Raw genomic sequence first — 16,835 nt, 5'->3', positions numbered from 1 at the left:
GGTGTGTGTGTATATATATATATATATATATATGAATGCTAAGCCCAACTGTATTGTGAATGTACTAATAATGCGATCATGCATAAGCGAAGCTAGTGAAAATATACTAGTTAATATTATCTCATTAATTGGACATGGCACGAAAAGGGTATGTTAATTAAAACTGCGGACAATAGACAGAATTTAACATACTTTGAGAAATGCAGCAACGTAACAAACGTAACAAAATAACAATTTCTGAGAGAGTGGAAGAAGTCAACGCTGAACTTGACCCTTCCTAGTCCAAAACATGGACCGAATCCCGATGAAGAAGAATGAAGACATGATGCTCCTGGAATATGGGATGAATGAAACCTCGAGAGCCGTTGGCTGAGGTATAAGAAGACAAAATGTGAAACACTAAAACGTCTGGCAATATTCGAGACGACTACTCTGTAACTTGTTTTCCTCTCACGACTCCATCTCAGGCGTTCAAAATCTTGTTTTGATAAACGAGAAAGTAGAATAAGTTATGATATTCAAAATTCCCTTATTATAGTTTCGTTGTGTGTAGAATGCGTAAAAAAATAACTCCAAAAACAACTCCTCGAAGTAAATATTACACGGCTACGTTTTGATTTTTAAACTTAATGCGCCAGATCGGTAGTTCTCAGACTCAGTACTCAAATATACACTTTAAACAATCCCGTAAAAGTACATGCAATTACCGCAATTTTTCAGTGCTAAAAACACTATTTTATACTATGGTTAAAACATTAAAATAACACGAAAAATACTATCAAAATAAATATATACTTTAATTTTACTGAAAGTATCTGTAAGTTTTTAATGTCATATAAAAACCGTTAAAAAATAAAATGACGGCAAAAAGACGGTAAATTAACGGTGAAGTGGGATATGTAAACCTTTATCTTTATACACAGCTGCATTTTTTCTATTAAGGGTTCTCGCTCTGACCCTGACTATGCAGCTGATCTGATCGAAATTTATTATACATTTATATGTGTGTGTGTATAATATTCTAAACACATAAACTGTCTTTAAAAATGAATACTTTAAGCTTGTTTGAGAACAAAGCCACATTGGGCTATCTGCTGTGTCCACTGTGGGGAATCGAGCCTCGGATTTTAGCGTTGTAAGTCCGAAAACTTACCGCTGTCTCATCGGGGGTCAAATATTTTAAGTTTTCTATGATGAAGAATTTCAATATGATGTATTGATTTGATATATTATAAGCCTGAAACAGTATCTCTTTTCTTTTTAGTCTACGAAAAGGTTCTATGATTATTATTATTATTATAAAGACGATTATGAAAAGAACTAATATCCATCTTCAAATAAAAATTCTGGTCTTACATTTATATTATATTTATAAAAACTGTTCTAGTTCTTAAAAAGAAAACTGTTTGTGTGGTTTTAAAAATGGCGGAGGAACAAGTTGGCAAATTTTCAATTGATATATCCATACGCCCCAACTATAAAAAAATAGCCAGAGGATTTCTAGATTATTATGAGAGCGCAATTATTCAAAATGTTCATATTGAATTATGTAAACAAAGATTCAAAAGAAAGAAAAACTTACGTCTACTTAACGAACTACTTTTGGCTTCTTATTCACTATAGTCACAATCTGCCTACTCCTAACAAATCCCGCAGAAAAAAGTTGGTATTGGCGAGGCACAGGACTAGACACGTTATTGCACGCACGCACATAAAAAAAGTGACAGACAGAAATAGCCCAAATAAGCTAGGTCTGGCAACGCTATTGCGGACAAATTTCTGTTTTCAGATGTTTCTTCAGTTTTAGGTAACTCATTTAGTTAATTATTATCATTATTAATATCATTAGTATTAGCGGGGCCAAAGTGTCACAAGTCAAACCTTAGGACAGGGTAGATGTGTTTGTCATTTTAAAATTTTAAATTGATGTTTTTTACAGCACTTGAAGAAACACCTTTGTGATTTTTCAAATACAAGCATTTTTAACGTTTTAAGTTTTTATTTCGTGTTATAACTTGGCTTTTGCGTGCTTCATGTTGATTCGCCCATGTGTCGGAGGGATGTGTTAACAGCATATCAAGAGTCTGTCGTGCAGAAGCGCGCTGGCACACGGAGCCCGTGCCCCGAATCCCAGTTTTTGTGTTGAAAAATCAGAATAGAAAATCATGATCATATCATATTGAAATGCCAAAACTTCCTACGCCTTTGGGCTCGAACCACGAATCGTTTAAGCATCTAGCGACGCATCTACTTTCGTGTTTTTCATTTGTATTTTCTTCATTGGGACTGTACTGTACTTGACTTGAGGAAGTAGTCGTGTGATATGTCAAGTATTTATGTAAGCTATGAAATAAAAGTTTAAATGTTTTACCTTTCTTTCCATATGTTTTATGTTGAGCTTTTTTTTACGTATTTTAAGAACTATATTTGCCCGTCACGTGTTGGTTGTTGATTTGGATTTGTGAAACAAACTAGATTGGGGCTCTCTAGGACCAGGGTTGGAGACTACAGGACTAAAGAAGGTGATGAAATGCTATTAGGCTTAAAAATTAGGCTTACACAATTCAAGATGCGCACATGTAAATATTCTAAGGCATGCTTTCAGATCTTCAATACGTACATAGGGCGCCGGCGCAACGTGTTTTGCCGCCCTGTGACTCCCACCTCCCATCCACGCCATTATAGGAATTGTACACAATTACGCCCCCAGGAACCTGTCGCCCTGTGCAAATGCACCTGCCGCATCCCCAGTCGCGCCGGCCCTGAGGTCACTGTACATTTCACAAATGTGCATAAACAACTAATGTGTGTGTGTTTTTTGTAACAAAGCCTATCTGCTGTGTTCACCGAGGGGAATCGAATCCCTGATTCTAGCGTTGTAAGTCCGAAGACTTACCGCTGTCCCACCTGGGGACCCTAATAAATAGAATTATTTCACGTAGATAAACCATTTAAGGTTTTTTGATTGGAATTATAAAAAGAAGGAAAAGAAAATCTTGAAACATATAATAAAGCCATTGTTTTATGTGGATTGATCATTAATTAAAATTTCAACTGTTTCAACTCAAATACATGGTAAAACAATTATTGATTTAAAAATGTTTCTTTGTAGAATGACTGTAAAAAAGCGTTAGAAATACATGGTAAAACAATTACTTTATGTCGAATAATTATTAATTCATTGACATTTCCTTGTAGAAGAACAGTAAAAAAAGAGTTAGAAATACCTGGTAAAACAATTACTTTATGTCGAATAATTATTAATTCATTGACATTTCCTTGTAGAAGAACAGTGAAAAAGCGTTAGAAATACATGGTAAAACAATTACTTTATGTCGAATAATTATTAATTCATTGACATTTCCTTGTAGAAGAACAGTAAAAAAGCGTTAGAAATACATGGTAAAACAATTACTTTATGTCGAATAACCATTAATTTATTGGCATTTCCTTGTAGAAGAACAGTACAAAAGCGTTAGAAATACATACTGAAACAGTAATTTTAGGGGAAAATTTCATAGTGAATTTAACAGAAGACACGGTGCTTTGATTTAAGGTTCTGAACTTATTTTTACGGTAAAATGTTTTGCAGCTCGACTAACAGTCTAGTTACCATAACTTAAAAGTGATTTTTTTTTTTTACGGTGTATGCGGAAAGTGATCCTACCGTTTATAAAAGCGGCACTGACATAAATAAGTATGTAAGTTTAAGAAATTTTCCAATAAGACATTATCTTTATTTAATCGAAAATGGTACTATTTATCCTATCTTTAACTCTTAATATGAATATTCGATCTTTACCGTCGAGGACCCCATTCAGCATGCTCCCAGACCTCCTAGGGCCCTTGCACCTCAGGCTGAGAACTAAGGCTCTAGATAACGTGATTCGTAAGCGGAAATCCTAATACCGTGGTCACAGTCACGTGATTAATTTGCATATGATTAAGGTTGATTTCTTTTGAATTTTGTACAAAGCTACACGAGGGCTATCTGTGCTAGCCGTCCAAAATTTAGCAGTGTTAGACCAGAGGAAAGATAGCTAGTCAACACCACCCATTGCCAATGTTTGGGCTACTCTTTTACCAACGAATAGTGGGATTGATCGTCACATTATAACGACCCACTTTATGATTAAGATTGTAAGTTTCGTTTTATTTCTTCTCAGCTAATCATTCATTATAGACTAACGGTGTTAGACCAATATTCCGGCCTTATTTACATTCGCTAGATATGCCAACCATATTAGTGGTGATCACAGTAGCCGTTTCAGTTCATCTTTGTCGCCCGATGGAACAGCGGAAAATGTTCGTACTTGCGATGCTAAAATCAGGGGTGAGTACCCATCGGTGGACACAGCAGATAGCCCGATGTGGCTTTGCTATAATAAAACAAACTGTCAGTTCATCTTTATTTGAAAAGTCAACATTCCATGTTAAACACAGGACAGACTTGAACTTTGTTTTGCCTACATCGATTTGAAAGTGATTCAGTTCTGATTCATATGTAATACAAATAATACAGGTTATTTTCCATCCCTTTTGCATTTCTTCATACTTAGGCCATGAGTGGCTAAGTGATTAGCATGTTCGGTTCGCGTCCCGATGCTGCAAAAACGTTTCGCACTTTGGGACTGTGGGTGCGTTATAAGAGTGGCAATCAGACAAGAGTTGGCAGTGGGTGCAGCTGTCTTCCCTCTAGTGTTTCAGTTCAAAATTATGGACGGCTATGCGTAGGTAGTCCTTGTGTAGCTTTGCGTAAAAATTCTGACAAGGAACCTGGATTCCTAGGCACGCACATTTAGATCCTAGGGCGGTGTGATTCTAGCGGTTAACTTTCACATAAAAGTCAGAAGTTCCCACAAATATTAAATCTTCAAAAATATTAGTCTAAGATGAGTTGCTTTGATATTAATAAAAAATGTAATGCACTTAGTTTCAGATTATTTTTATTTTATTTTTAAAAATTAAATATAACATGTAAAAATATTCATTGGTTTTAATATTAAGTACTATTAATTGACCATGTTTGAAATCTACTTGATTGATTTTTTTTTTTCAGGTAAAAATAGGTACTCTCAAACAGATTTTCAGCTTGATTCGTCAACTACGCCATCGCCTGCAGTGACGTCATTATATCACAGGGAGGAAGAACCTGACGACGGTTACCATGACAACATATTATCTCAACCAACAAAAATCAGTGAAGTCGATGTTAAATTACTGGAATCGGAAATAGCTGTTCTACCAGGTAAGTTGAAAAAAAAATTACTTGTCACGTTCAAAGACGGATACAATTGGAACTGTAGAATGTCTTGTGATTCTAAATGTCATTAATGGAAAAACATCTCAGTCAGTAACATATTCATCTGCTTCTGTCTGGGAGAGTTTATCATTTAATGTAACTAGATGTATTTATATTTCTTTTTATATTCATCTATCACTGTTCATATTAACAGTTTGTATCTTCTATGGCGCTTATATACATCTATTCATGTTTGTAGTGACCTAACAGCGCTTGTATTTATTTGTCGTGTTTGTACTTAACTATAAGTGTTTATAGTGAAATATCAGGTTTTAATTTATCTAAATATTTGAATACATATGCCATGTTTGTATTTAACTATAAATGTTTTTTTTTATCCATCTATCGTGTTTTTATATAAATGTTTCTATCGTCTGTCTAGTGCTTTTTATGAACAGTAAGAAATTTAATGAACTTTATAAATATATGAAGTGTGAGATCTGAGTAAGGAATGTAACACTCTGTCTACTATCTAAACAATAGAGGATCTAATGCACTTGATCTACAAATTGTAAGGATTCCACTTCACGTTATTATAAACAGTAAGGAATGTAATGCACTTTGTCTACAAATTGTAAGGATTCCAATTCACGTTATTATAAACAGTAAGGAATGTAATGCACTTGATCTACAAATTGTAAGGATTCCAATTCACGTTACCATAAACAGTAAGGAATGTAATGCACTTGTCTACAAATTGTAAGGATTCCAATTCACGTTACCATAAACAGTAAGGAATGTAATGCACTTTATCTACAAAGAGTAAGGAATGTAATTTCTGTTTCTCAACTCGGAAATTCAGGATTTCAGCTGTAAATGTTTGAACCTACAGCCAAGTTGATGACTGTTTAACTGTACTTGCATGTTCAATACAAGAATCATTTGAGGAATGGAAATGTTTAATTTTTGAAATGCACTTGTCGGTATTTCTTAAGGGGTAGGACCATAGCTGAGTGTTAATCGTTGATTTCTAGACGTGCCTTAAGTATAGCTGATACCATTCTGTAAACGGTGTTAAGTGAAAAAAAAAAGAAGTTTCGGGTGACTACTAGTTTCCATGGAGAAAGTTTCGTGACTTCAGCATCTATCTAAATCAACGTTATTCCCCTGTTTCAATCAAAGAGTAATGCGTATCTGTCATTTATCGGGATCGTTATCTACAATCAAAATAAAGAGGTTTCACGTTGCACAAACTCTTTGATTTATCATACAATAATTCAATTAATATGTTAACAATACGAGAAACTTTTTAGGAACTTTGGATTTTAGGCCATTGTTTGGATATATCCTGTCCTTGGCATCAGTTTTTCTATGGTATAATGTTTATACATCATTAACACTAGCAGAAAAGCCGCCATAAGGGGCAGCTGTGCTAGTAATTACTCAATGTATTATTCATACCTAATTGAAAAAATTAGAAAAGTGAACATTTCCAAAAAAATATATAATTTCTTTTCTGGGAAGTACTGCTCGGGAAAAGTGTTCAGATTGCATCAAAATGATTCAATGTACAGAGCTTAAAATTTTCATAAATTTTACTTATATAAACTGTAATGTTTTTATATATTAAAAGTGCTACCCTTTATTCAATAAATAATAGTGTTTTATGACCGCCAGTTTATCAGTACTACATTTAAAAATTACATCCATAAAGATATAATCAAACTCTCACGTACAGTCCTAGTGAAAGTCGTGTTCTTGTTGTGAGGAGAGTAGTTTTATTTAAAATTGTGTTCTATTATAAAGAAATGGTTGTTGCATATACCACAGTGTGAAATTGTTTTTGGATTTTTGTTTGTGGTACTATTCAATAGATGGCACAGGTGTTTTGGTTACATACATAGAAACTGACTTACATGCTACGTCCATTATATTAAGAAGATCATATTGATTATCGATAACCTGTCGTTACAGAAAGAATCATTTAACGTCTTCTACTTTAAAATTATCTATCGAAGTTGAAAAAAATCCACCCCATTAAGTATTTCAGTAGTGAAAACATTTTATACGTATGTGTATATTTACAGACTAAAGAAGTTTAATGGCCATGATCATGGAAAATGCACAGAATCACTTTAATAATAAGGAAGCAGTATAACTCCTTGAATTTTTACAATCACGTGACCCTGCTCAACGCGTTGCTTTGGTTATCAGTATTATGTCTTGTGATTTAGTCCTTCAATGTGTTAGTGGTAAGTTTACGGACTTAAAACGCTAAAATCTGGGTTTCGATTCTCTGTGGTGGACAGATCGCCAAGTTCGTTTCTTTGCGCTAAAACAAGCAAATAAACAAAAACTTGTTTGTTTGTATGTAGTTAAGCACAAAGCTGTACAATGGGCTATCTGTGCTATGCCCACCTAGGGTATCGAAACCCGGTTTCTAGCGTTTTAAATCCACAGATATACCCTTGTGCCACTAAAGGGGGGGGGGACAAAACTCATGATTTATAATTTCATCCCTACTCTCAAATTTTCTTATTTTATGTTAGGCATTGAGTTGTGAAATAGAAGAATCACAGAATCTAAAAAAAAAAACATCACATTTTCTTAGGTAATAGAATAAATTCTACAAAAACCAAAAGAAAGGAGCGGAATCATGGTCGAGCAGGACAAAGAAACGTTGCTATACCAACTTTAGCATATACTCACTAATGATTAGTCGTTTTCTATCTCAAGACCGGAATACTTTCTTCTACTCATTCTACCACGTGATTTAGCTATTTACTGTGGCTTTTCTTATTACAGAACTGGGTTATTATAATAGATATGGAGGTTATTAGGCACGTGAATTGGTCTTTAGTCGTAGTAACTTAGAGTGATTGTTCTTATAATAATCTTTGAAACTTTCTTTCAGTTCAAATTATTTTTTGATAGCTAAAGGTAAACTCATTATAATGATGTAATAAGGTAGAATTTGGTTTTAGACGAGGATTTTAAAATTTTCTTTCAACGCCCAGTGTTTCTCTAGAACTTTACACGCATTTATCCCACAAACTTTAATAATGTATATAAATTACAAAACTTAGCGTACCCCACAGTGGCACAGCGGTATGTCTACGGACTTACAACGCTAGAAACCGGGTTTCGATACCCGTGGTGGGCATAGCACAGATAGCCTATTGTGTAGCTTTGTGCTTAACTTTCAACAAAACTTAGTTCTGATTTTCTGCAGATTTTTTTAAATTATTACTTAACTGTATTGCTCTTTGCAACGTTGAAAGATGAGGAGCAGTGTGGCCATTTCAGCTGAAGCTTCGATACCAGCAAATCCGCTAGTGTAAAAACTACAGTTACATTTCATCTTGCAGTTTTAAAGTTCCTTCTTGCCACTAATACGAAAATTGAAAATTTAAATTTGCAGATACAAAGCTAATCACGAACTGCACAGCAAGCCCCAAACAAAACTTTGATATCGGGGTAATTTTGGCACGAAGCAACAAATACGACCGTGATGTTTCTTGAATATTTAGTGTAAGATTATAGGAAAGTTCAACACTCCAAATAGCTTTTGAAAAATACGTAGATAACTAAATATGGCAAGGTAACCAGACGACTAGAAGATTAAACATTAAGCACAACATTTGAAACTAGGTAACTAAACAAGACAAGGTAACCAGATTAAAGGAAAGTTAAGCATTCTACACAGCTTTTGAAACATAGATGGAAACTAAACAAGACAAGTTAACCAGATTACGGGAAAGTTAAATATTCTACATAGCTTTTGAAAAATACGTAGATAACTAAACAAGACAAGTTAACCAGATTACAGGAAAGTTAAATATTCTACATAGCTTTTGAAAAATAGGTAGATAACTAAACAAGACAAGTTAACCAGATTACAGGAAAGTTCAACACTCCAAACAGCTTTTGAAAAATACGTAGATAACTAAATATGGCAAGGTAACCAGACGACTAGAAGATTAAACATTAAGCACAACATTTGAAACTAGGTAACTAAACAAGACAAGGTAACCAGATTAAGGTTCAACGTTTACTGAAAGAAAGATAATGCTAATACGAAGATATGGAAGAAACACATCCAAAATCAGATTGTTTCAAATGAAGAGAGTGTGTAATAGGAATTATTCACTGTAATTTATTTTCCTTTACTAATGGGAAGTCCTGGAATAGAGTAACTCATTAATACTACTGCTCGTATGGTCTTCTTTTCTACTTCTTCTTTTTAAGTTAGAGCTTGTACTTGTAATAAAGAAAATAATCTTAAAAATTTAAGAACGTGTGGAATTATTATAGGATCACGTGACGTCACTGGAAGGAGTGTCGTCGTAATCACCTTATCTATATGGCAGAAATATTCTGAAATTACAGCTACACAGATGGCGCTGTTGTTGATGTATTTTCATGGCATCCCTAAGTAAGTTTTTATATCTTTCTTTCTATTTGCCAATCTGGTTTTGATTTTCTTTAACTATGTTTTTGATTTTTTTAAATCTTTTCACTGCTAATAAATTAACGCCTATATTGATTAAGCTGAAGTTGTAAGTAGAAGACTTCTCAAAAATGTTCAGTAACCGTCAAGATTAAAACACGAGTTTCATGGCATTTTACGTTTTAGGAAAGAAGTAATAAGACGAGGGTTTTTAGTGCTGTTAGACTGTCACCATGCTTCAAATACAGAATTAACCGAACTTGACGAAGCACTGTACCTATTACAGGTAAAATACGTCTTTTATCCCACTACTGAGTAAGTGTGTTTGAATGTATGACTTGCTTATTTGCAATAAAAATAAATAAATATATATATATTGAAGACGAATAGTTCTAGTGTAAGCGAAGGCATACAACTTTTGTTTAAATGAGGCTATGTAATTTTTGTATAAGAGGAGGTTAACAGCTGTAAGCGAGAGTATATAGCTTTTGTATAAGTGCGGGATCCAGTGTAGCTTTTTTTTTTAGATGAGGTATGTACAGTTCTTGTTTAAATAAGGATGTAGAACTCGTGTATAAAGTAGGTGGTTGTTTCCCATTTTTAAAATTTCGATGTCATCTCATGGTTCCATTGTGTACGTTGTAGATGCAAAGTTCTTGTTTATCTATGGGATGAGCATTTCTTGTTTAAGAGATGTAATAGCTACTGTTAAAGTGGGACAGCTCCTTGTGTAGTACATTTTTGTTTGTTAACGTCGTGTCATTGGAAGTACTTTCTTCCGAATAAATTAAATTTAGTTACTAGTCTTTGTGATATTTTTAGTGAATCATCCGAAATATTTTATCGCAATTTTCTTACCATATTGCAATTGCAGGCGAATGTGAATAATGCAGTCAGTTCTGTGTTGATCTGGACAATGGAAGAAGGAATTGACCAATCATATTTCCTTAAAAGCCAAGTCAAAGTAATGTATTGTTTTAACATGCTAGAAAAGTTTAAAATCTACATATAGCAGTTGTTTTCGTTGTGGTTATTTGTGTAAGAAATATGTTGTTATCATTTGTTTCAATTTATAGAAACCTTGTATTTATCTCACATTAAACAGTTTTCCCGTTGTAGCTTTTAAAACTAGACACAGATAAACAAGTTTATATCTTTTAAAATTCTTTTGTAAGTACCTCAAAATCTATAATAAAAAAAAACAGTTGTCGTAGAAATTAAATACAAACCGTTGAAGTTTTAATTGTAAAAACAAACAAAAAGAAAACCCCCTGTCTACTCAGTCAAGCTTGAAAGTAATTGATAACCTATCAGTTGATCTTACATCGTATTATTAAATAGAGTATAATTTTTTAACTAATTGTACGATATTTTTGTGATGACTTACTATGTAATTTTTTTAACAGTACGAGGTGATAACAAGTAAAGAAAACCTTCACAAATTTATTAAACAAGAACAACTACTCCCACAGATTGGCGGTAGTTATTTTTATGACCATCAGGAATGGGTGAGCTTCAGAAAGGTAAAGTGGCCACTTTATTTTTTCTTAACATATATTAATCAATTTTTGTTACATTCTATTGTAGAATAAAAGGGAGAAGCATTTGAACTTTGTTTAAAGCATAGCTTTAATTGGGTTATCCACCCTTTGAAATCCAATATTTTTTATGTACAAATCATTTGGCTTTCAGAGCATTGAACCTTTTATTAATGGTTGTTGCATTTGTGGGCGCCACCTCGTGAGAATCATGCAAGAGTTATGTACCAGTCGTATGCCTTCGTCAGCCTCTTTAACAAGTCAGTTGATTGAACATCATAGGCGAATCATCGGTTCCACGTTTCAAGGCGATTATCTGCGCCATCTAGAAGAAGAAGGAGATACTATTTTGAAAAGAATTGTTTCTATTCAAAAACGTATGCCTCATAATGTTGATTACAGGTGAGAAGACTATTATTTACACAGTACAATGTTAAAAATACATTTTAAATTTAATGCTTTAAACTATTATTATTATAATATATATATATATATATATATTACGTATCACTTTCAACTTTGAAAATATTGTACACCTTATTTAATCCCAAACCTTCAACTACCATTTGGATGTATTTATATATAAACAACTATTTCATCACAAGCCTAGTTCAGCGTACATACCGTGTGGCGTATAACAGAATCACGCAATTTTATCGTCCTGCACGAAAGGCATGAAACTAGAAAATTTGTTATTTGATATAAATACCTTTTTTATTTTTCGTCTAGACATGTTTTAAGCCTTGTAACCTATTAGTATTTTTTTTAATGATCGTCGTAAGCCAAGAAAGTACTAATAAAACATGTATGATGTGTTGCATTTTCCGTTTGTAGAACACTATCTGAATTAAGTATAAGTGGCTTATTATGTAATGCTACACACCAGCGCATTGAATCAAAAGAGTATGTTTATGTTTTTTTTGTTATTAGCTTATTTAATATTGTATAAATAATTTTAGGTGTTTCCTTGAACTTGCTGCTAATATAATTTGTTCAAATGCTCTGTCAGATCGGCTACATAAAGTTTTACAGTTGGTAAGTGTAAAAACGTACTCTCATAAGGATGTCCACTTAAATTATTACAATGAATGTGCGTGAAAGCGGATATCCTACTTCGAACTATACAACTTAACTCCTTTAGTCATAATGAAACTCCACGTAAATAGCCTATGAACACGTACACAGTCTCAAAACAAAAATAATCATTCTTAGAAAACCTTTGTTTTCGCAAATATAAATAATCTTGACCAAAATAAGCATTGTTACTTTTAAATGTTATCGAACGTTAAAATGTTTTGAATTTCATAACTTCTCACCTCTTTCCTAAATTTTGATATCATTATGTTTTCTATTCTTAAGATTTCCGAGTTTGTGATACATATTTATTACATTAGTATTTAAGTGTCACATATTTTTTTTTTTACTAAGCGTTAGATTTCTCTGTTAACGAATACTACTTAAATTGCTCATGAATTAAGTGTGATAGTTTAGATTATTAGGCTTACTCACCTTTTACATTAATGCTCTGTATTATTCATAGCATTAAAGTGCGAGTTTCGTAGAAATTATGCTATTTAGCTGACTCTTTAGATATACCACACAAGATGTAATAGTTTAATAATAAAAGAAAGTTTTCCCTGTAACTATTTAGATAATTGTCCACCTTGATGATCCATGACCAATATTTCATTAACTATATAGGGAGACTGTAGACAGGGGAACTACCCTATATAGGGAACTTCAGTGTGCTGTTAGAAAGTTAACTAAATTAGTGGAAAAACGTCAGAAGAAACTTGAAACCTGTCTTCGTCTCAAAACATTTGAAGAAGAGTCAAGTCAGGTTGGAAGCTTTAATGTTTACTTGATTACACAATTTTGGTTTTAGCGATAACTGCCATTGCACATACGGGAAATCTTAAACAGTCCTATTGTCAGTATTGAACAATTGTTTGTGTACGGCTACACTAACAACAGCATCATGGAATATTATAGGTCTAATAACTAATTAAAAGTAACGTTAAGCCAATTAATATTTTAATTTTTGTTTTTTAATGACCGTATGAAATAGGTTCAATTACGTAAAAGATAAAATACTCTGAAACATAAATATTTTAGATGGAAGAAGGAGAAGTTTGACTCTTCTTTAAGGTGAATAAGTATAAAGTTCTCCAGTTGGAAGTGCAACTTAATGCCAAATTATTTATATACGTCTATGAATAGATATTGCTTCATCCTAGGCATAAGACACGTAATAAGACTTTAAGTTTATTACTATTATTATACAACTAGCTTGCGTATCTATTGAACACAAAGGGTTTGTTTGTTTGTTTTTTAATTTCGCGCAAAGCTACACGAGGGCTATCTGCGCTAGCCGTCCCTAATTTAGCAGTGTAAGACTAGAGGGAAGGCAGCTAGTCATCGTCACCCACCGCCAACTCTTGGGCTACTCTTTTACCAACGAAGAGTGGGATTGACCGTCACATTATAACGCCCCTACGGCTGAAAGTCCCACGATCATGTTTGGTGGGACGGGGATGCGAACCCGCGACCCTCAGATTGCGAGTCGAGCGCCTTAACCACCTGGCCATGCCGGGCCAGAACACAAAGGGGAGACATATGCTTCCAGAGGAGGGTGCTAGATTCAAATATCACCTGCCATGGAGCCATAAAAGTGGATGTAAAATCCGAAACCCCTCCCCAAGCCACTTTTTAGGGTGTCTTTAAGGTGCCTTCGAACTTTGGTAGAGATCAGTAAAATGGTACAGGGAAAACATAGAATCTCCCGGATGGTGACAAAGAGGGATCATACCCCAACACAAAAATATAATATCATTCTCCGAGGAGAGTGAAGGGAAGACACCCGTCTGTCGCTGTGTCTGCTTTTCACGCCTATAGTTTTTAACCGAAGTCAAACAAACTTGGCATGTACCTTTTGGGACCCCCAGTAACTAAGGGATTGGTCTTAACTGACAAGTAATTTTCACTAGTGTATTACACTGTATAACAGTTGTATTATGAACATGAAATATGTATACGCCACCGCACTGAACGTATTAAACCTTTGATATTATATTAGATCATTTCTAATACTTTTTAAAACATTATAATTCAAAATGTGCTCTATTGTAGATATTTCTGTGAAATATATATTCAGTATGTGAAAAAATACATTCAAAACTTGCTTGATGGATGAGAAAAATATGTTTTAAAATCCACATGGTTTTGGGGTAATTCAGTTGTATATGGCGGCTTTATCATCATTTTGTGAGATATCGTGTCTAATTTCCATATTTAAAAAGTTGTTGTTGAATGACAGTCAAATAAGTAATAATTTATAATTAACATAAATTTAGAAGAGGCCTAAGTAAGAGGAAAAATTAGTACTTAAATCTTAAGGAGAGCTTCACTGACGAAGGTTCTATGAGTAGCCCAAATGTCCTCTGCTTTTTTGTTTCACTGATATCCCTCTTGTCCCCTAAGTAGTAAAATATGCTCGAAAGCTGATAATATCGTGGCAGTTTTTTTAAATTGGAATAAATAATTTCTATTTGTATTTTGCATGTATGGCAAAGCTATTAACCCACTGACTGCTGATTCGCCGTATAGGATACAGTCTGCCTTCGGCAGTTGAATGCGAGTGTGCTGTATACAGTTTACGGCTCGCAAAAATTCCGTGCACGTTTAAAGCAGCCTTAGTTAAAGGGTTAAACTATCTTCCGCCGTCCCAAGGTTTGAACTACTGATCAGTGGGAAGTCAGCCTGTCAGCAGGAACATGTCACTCATCATCCACGCTAAGGGATTGACTGTCACTTTTATAACACACCCACAGCTTAAAGTGCGGAAATATTTTGCGATATCGTATGCACTGGAACCTAGCTCGTCAGTTCCGAAAACCTGAGCTCTATCAAAGGGCCAACCCTCGCCAGAAATAACTATGCTTGAGGTAAAATCAACACCTTCAACTTTAAGCAAAGGCTTCTCAAACAAACTGGTGAGATACACGTTTCTGTCGATAACTCGAATTTCCTCTGTCGCAATATCTTTCGGCCACTTTTATCGTGAAAGAATAATATTTAAATATTATTCAATTTGATAATTATGTATACTTCCTACCTTACTGCATAGAAACTAAAATGGAAATACTCGAAAAATGTCTAATAGTTCGGATAGGAAATTGATGAAATATGACACTGCCAGTAGTGTGGATAGCTCCACTCTTTAAAATTATTACAAGTCATACTTTTATGCCAAGCCACACAAAGTGTCTCAAAAGGACGAGAAAATTTAGTTCAAATAAAGGTGTTTCAAATGTAGGCTTATGACGAACCTATTAAAAAAATGTGAGTAGGTTAGTTGAAGTCAATGCACCAAAATTAAGCTTTGGTTTTGATGTATAATTATTTCTTTACTCACCACTAGTAACTTAAATAACTTTAAGTGTTTGAATAACATGACACGTGACATATAAAAGTATTTTAAGTTATTAGTTGTGAGTAAAGGACTACACTAAACAAACTCCTTATATTTCACCACTATTTGAGACCGATTTTGTTAGTATGCTTCGCTCTTCCAAGAACCATTGATGAGCTGTGAATTCAGCGAAACTAGTCTGCTGCATATATTTTGGGCTTCTACGTCATCGTTTCTGCACGGAAATTCACATTTTGGCAATGAGAAGAAATCCTTAAATAAATAAAATTAAGCTTTATTTAAAAAATAGTGCTTAGTTTCTAGGGAAAAAAAAGATACACCAGATCCTTGTTGCTAGGGTGGAGGGATGAGTTTTGAAATATCACATTGTAAACGTTATTCGTGTTACTACTTAGAATGGGGCTAGAAGAAATACTATAGTGCACCATGTCAGTCAAGTATCTATTGGGGATACAACCGAAAATGTTATTATTATGATCACCTTTAGATTAAAAACAAATTAATCCTAAACACGTTCCATATCTGAGACTCGTAGAGAGCTGACAAAAATTAATCACCAATTGATAGACTTATGTAACATGTTATTAAAACATAACTATAGAAACAGTTAAAAATTAGTATTTCTTCTTCGGGCAAACGTATTTTTAATAAAGAAGAAGGGGAGGAGAGTTGTGTGATTAAGTTTTAAGTAAAAAAGAGCCTCGTAATTTTTATACTAGGTTTGTCAGTCATCAAAGTTTACCATTCTAGCAATGTTTGTTCTAATTTTTTGGAAATATAAGAAGTATGTGTGGTGTGTTCATTGACATTATAAAACGATGACGTACAGTGGTGATTTGAACTGGAGGTATAGGTTTTGTTGATTTATGTAGCAAATGAAATATGCGTTGGTGATGAAATATTAGACCGTTTAACATCTTTATATAAAAAAAAATCTTTAGAGCAGTGGTTTTTAACTTTTATTTTGCTCCATGCCCCACCTCGACACCTCAAAAAAGTTGATGCTCCCTTAATATAAAAACAAATTTGGTGTTGAAAAGGTATAATAATATAATGTAAAATTTAGAAATTTACCAAAAAAATAGGAGTTTAATTAATAATCAACTTTATATCTTTAGAGCACTTACTAACACTTTCATTATTGTTTATCGTGTGAAATTCACTAACATACGA

The 16,835-nt window shown here is 33.7% G+C and overlaps 1 protein-coding gene across 1 annotated transcript in view; it reads left to right on the top strand.

Annotated features, from left to right (window-relative positions):
- LOC106464844 (puratrophin-1-like) overlaps window positions 1-16,835 on the top strand; it is a gene marked incomplete at its 3' end in the record, with an annotated part of 83,881 nt that overhangs the window by 25,006 nt on the left and 42,040 nt on the right. Inside the window, exons 3-9 of the mRNA XM_013924999.2 lie at window positions 5,060-5,248; window positions 9,557-9,677; window positions 9,879-9,978; window positions 10,567-10,656; window positions 11,099-11,215; window positions 11,385-11,632; window positions 12,932-13,070. Of these exons, the coding sequence (XP_013780453.2) occupies window positions 5,060-5,248; window positions 9,557-9,677; window positions 9,879-9,978; window positions 10,567-10,656; window positions 11,099-11,215; window positions 11,385-11,632; window positions 12,932-13,070 (1,004 nt within the window). The remainder of the gene's footprint in view (window positions 1-5,059; window positions 5,249-9,556; window positions 9,678-9,878; window positions 9,979-10,566; window positions 10,657-11,098; window positions 11,216-11,384; window positions 11,633-12,931; window positions 13,071-16,835) is intronic.

The sequence above is a fragment of the Limulus polyphemus genome, unplaced genomic scaffold, assembly GCF_000517525.1.
Source record: "Limulus polyphemus unplaced genomic scaffold, Limulus_polyphemus-2.1.2 Scaffold1758, whole genome shotgun sequence".
In the NCBI taxonomy this organism is placed as follows: domain Eukaryota; kingdom Metazoa; phylum Arthropoda; class Merostomata; order Xiphosura; family Limulidae; genus Limulus; species Limulus polyphemus.
This window is presented reverse-complemented; position numbering and strand designations above follow the sequence as displayed.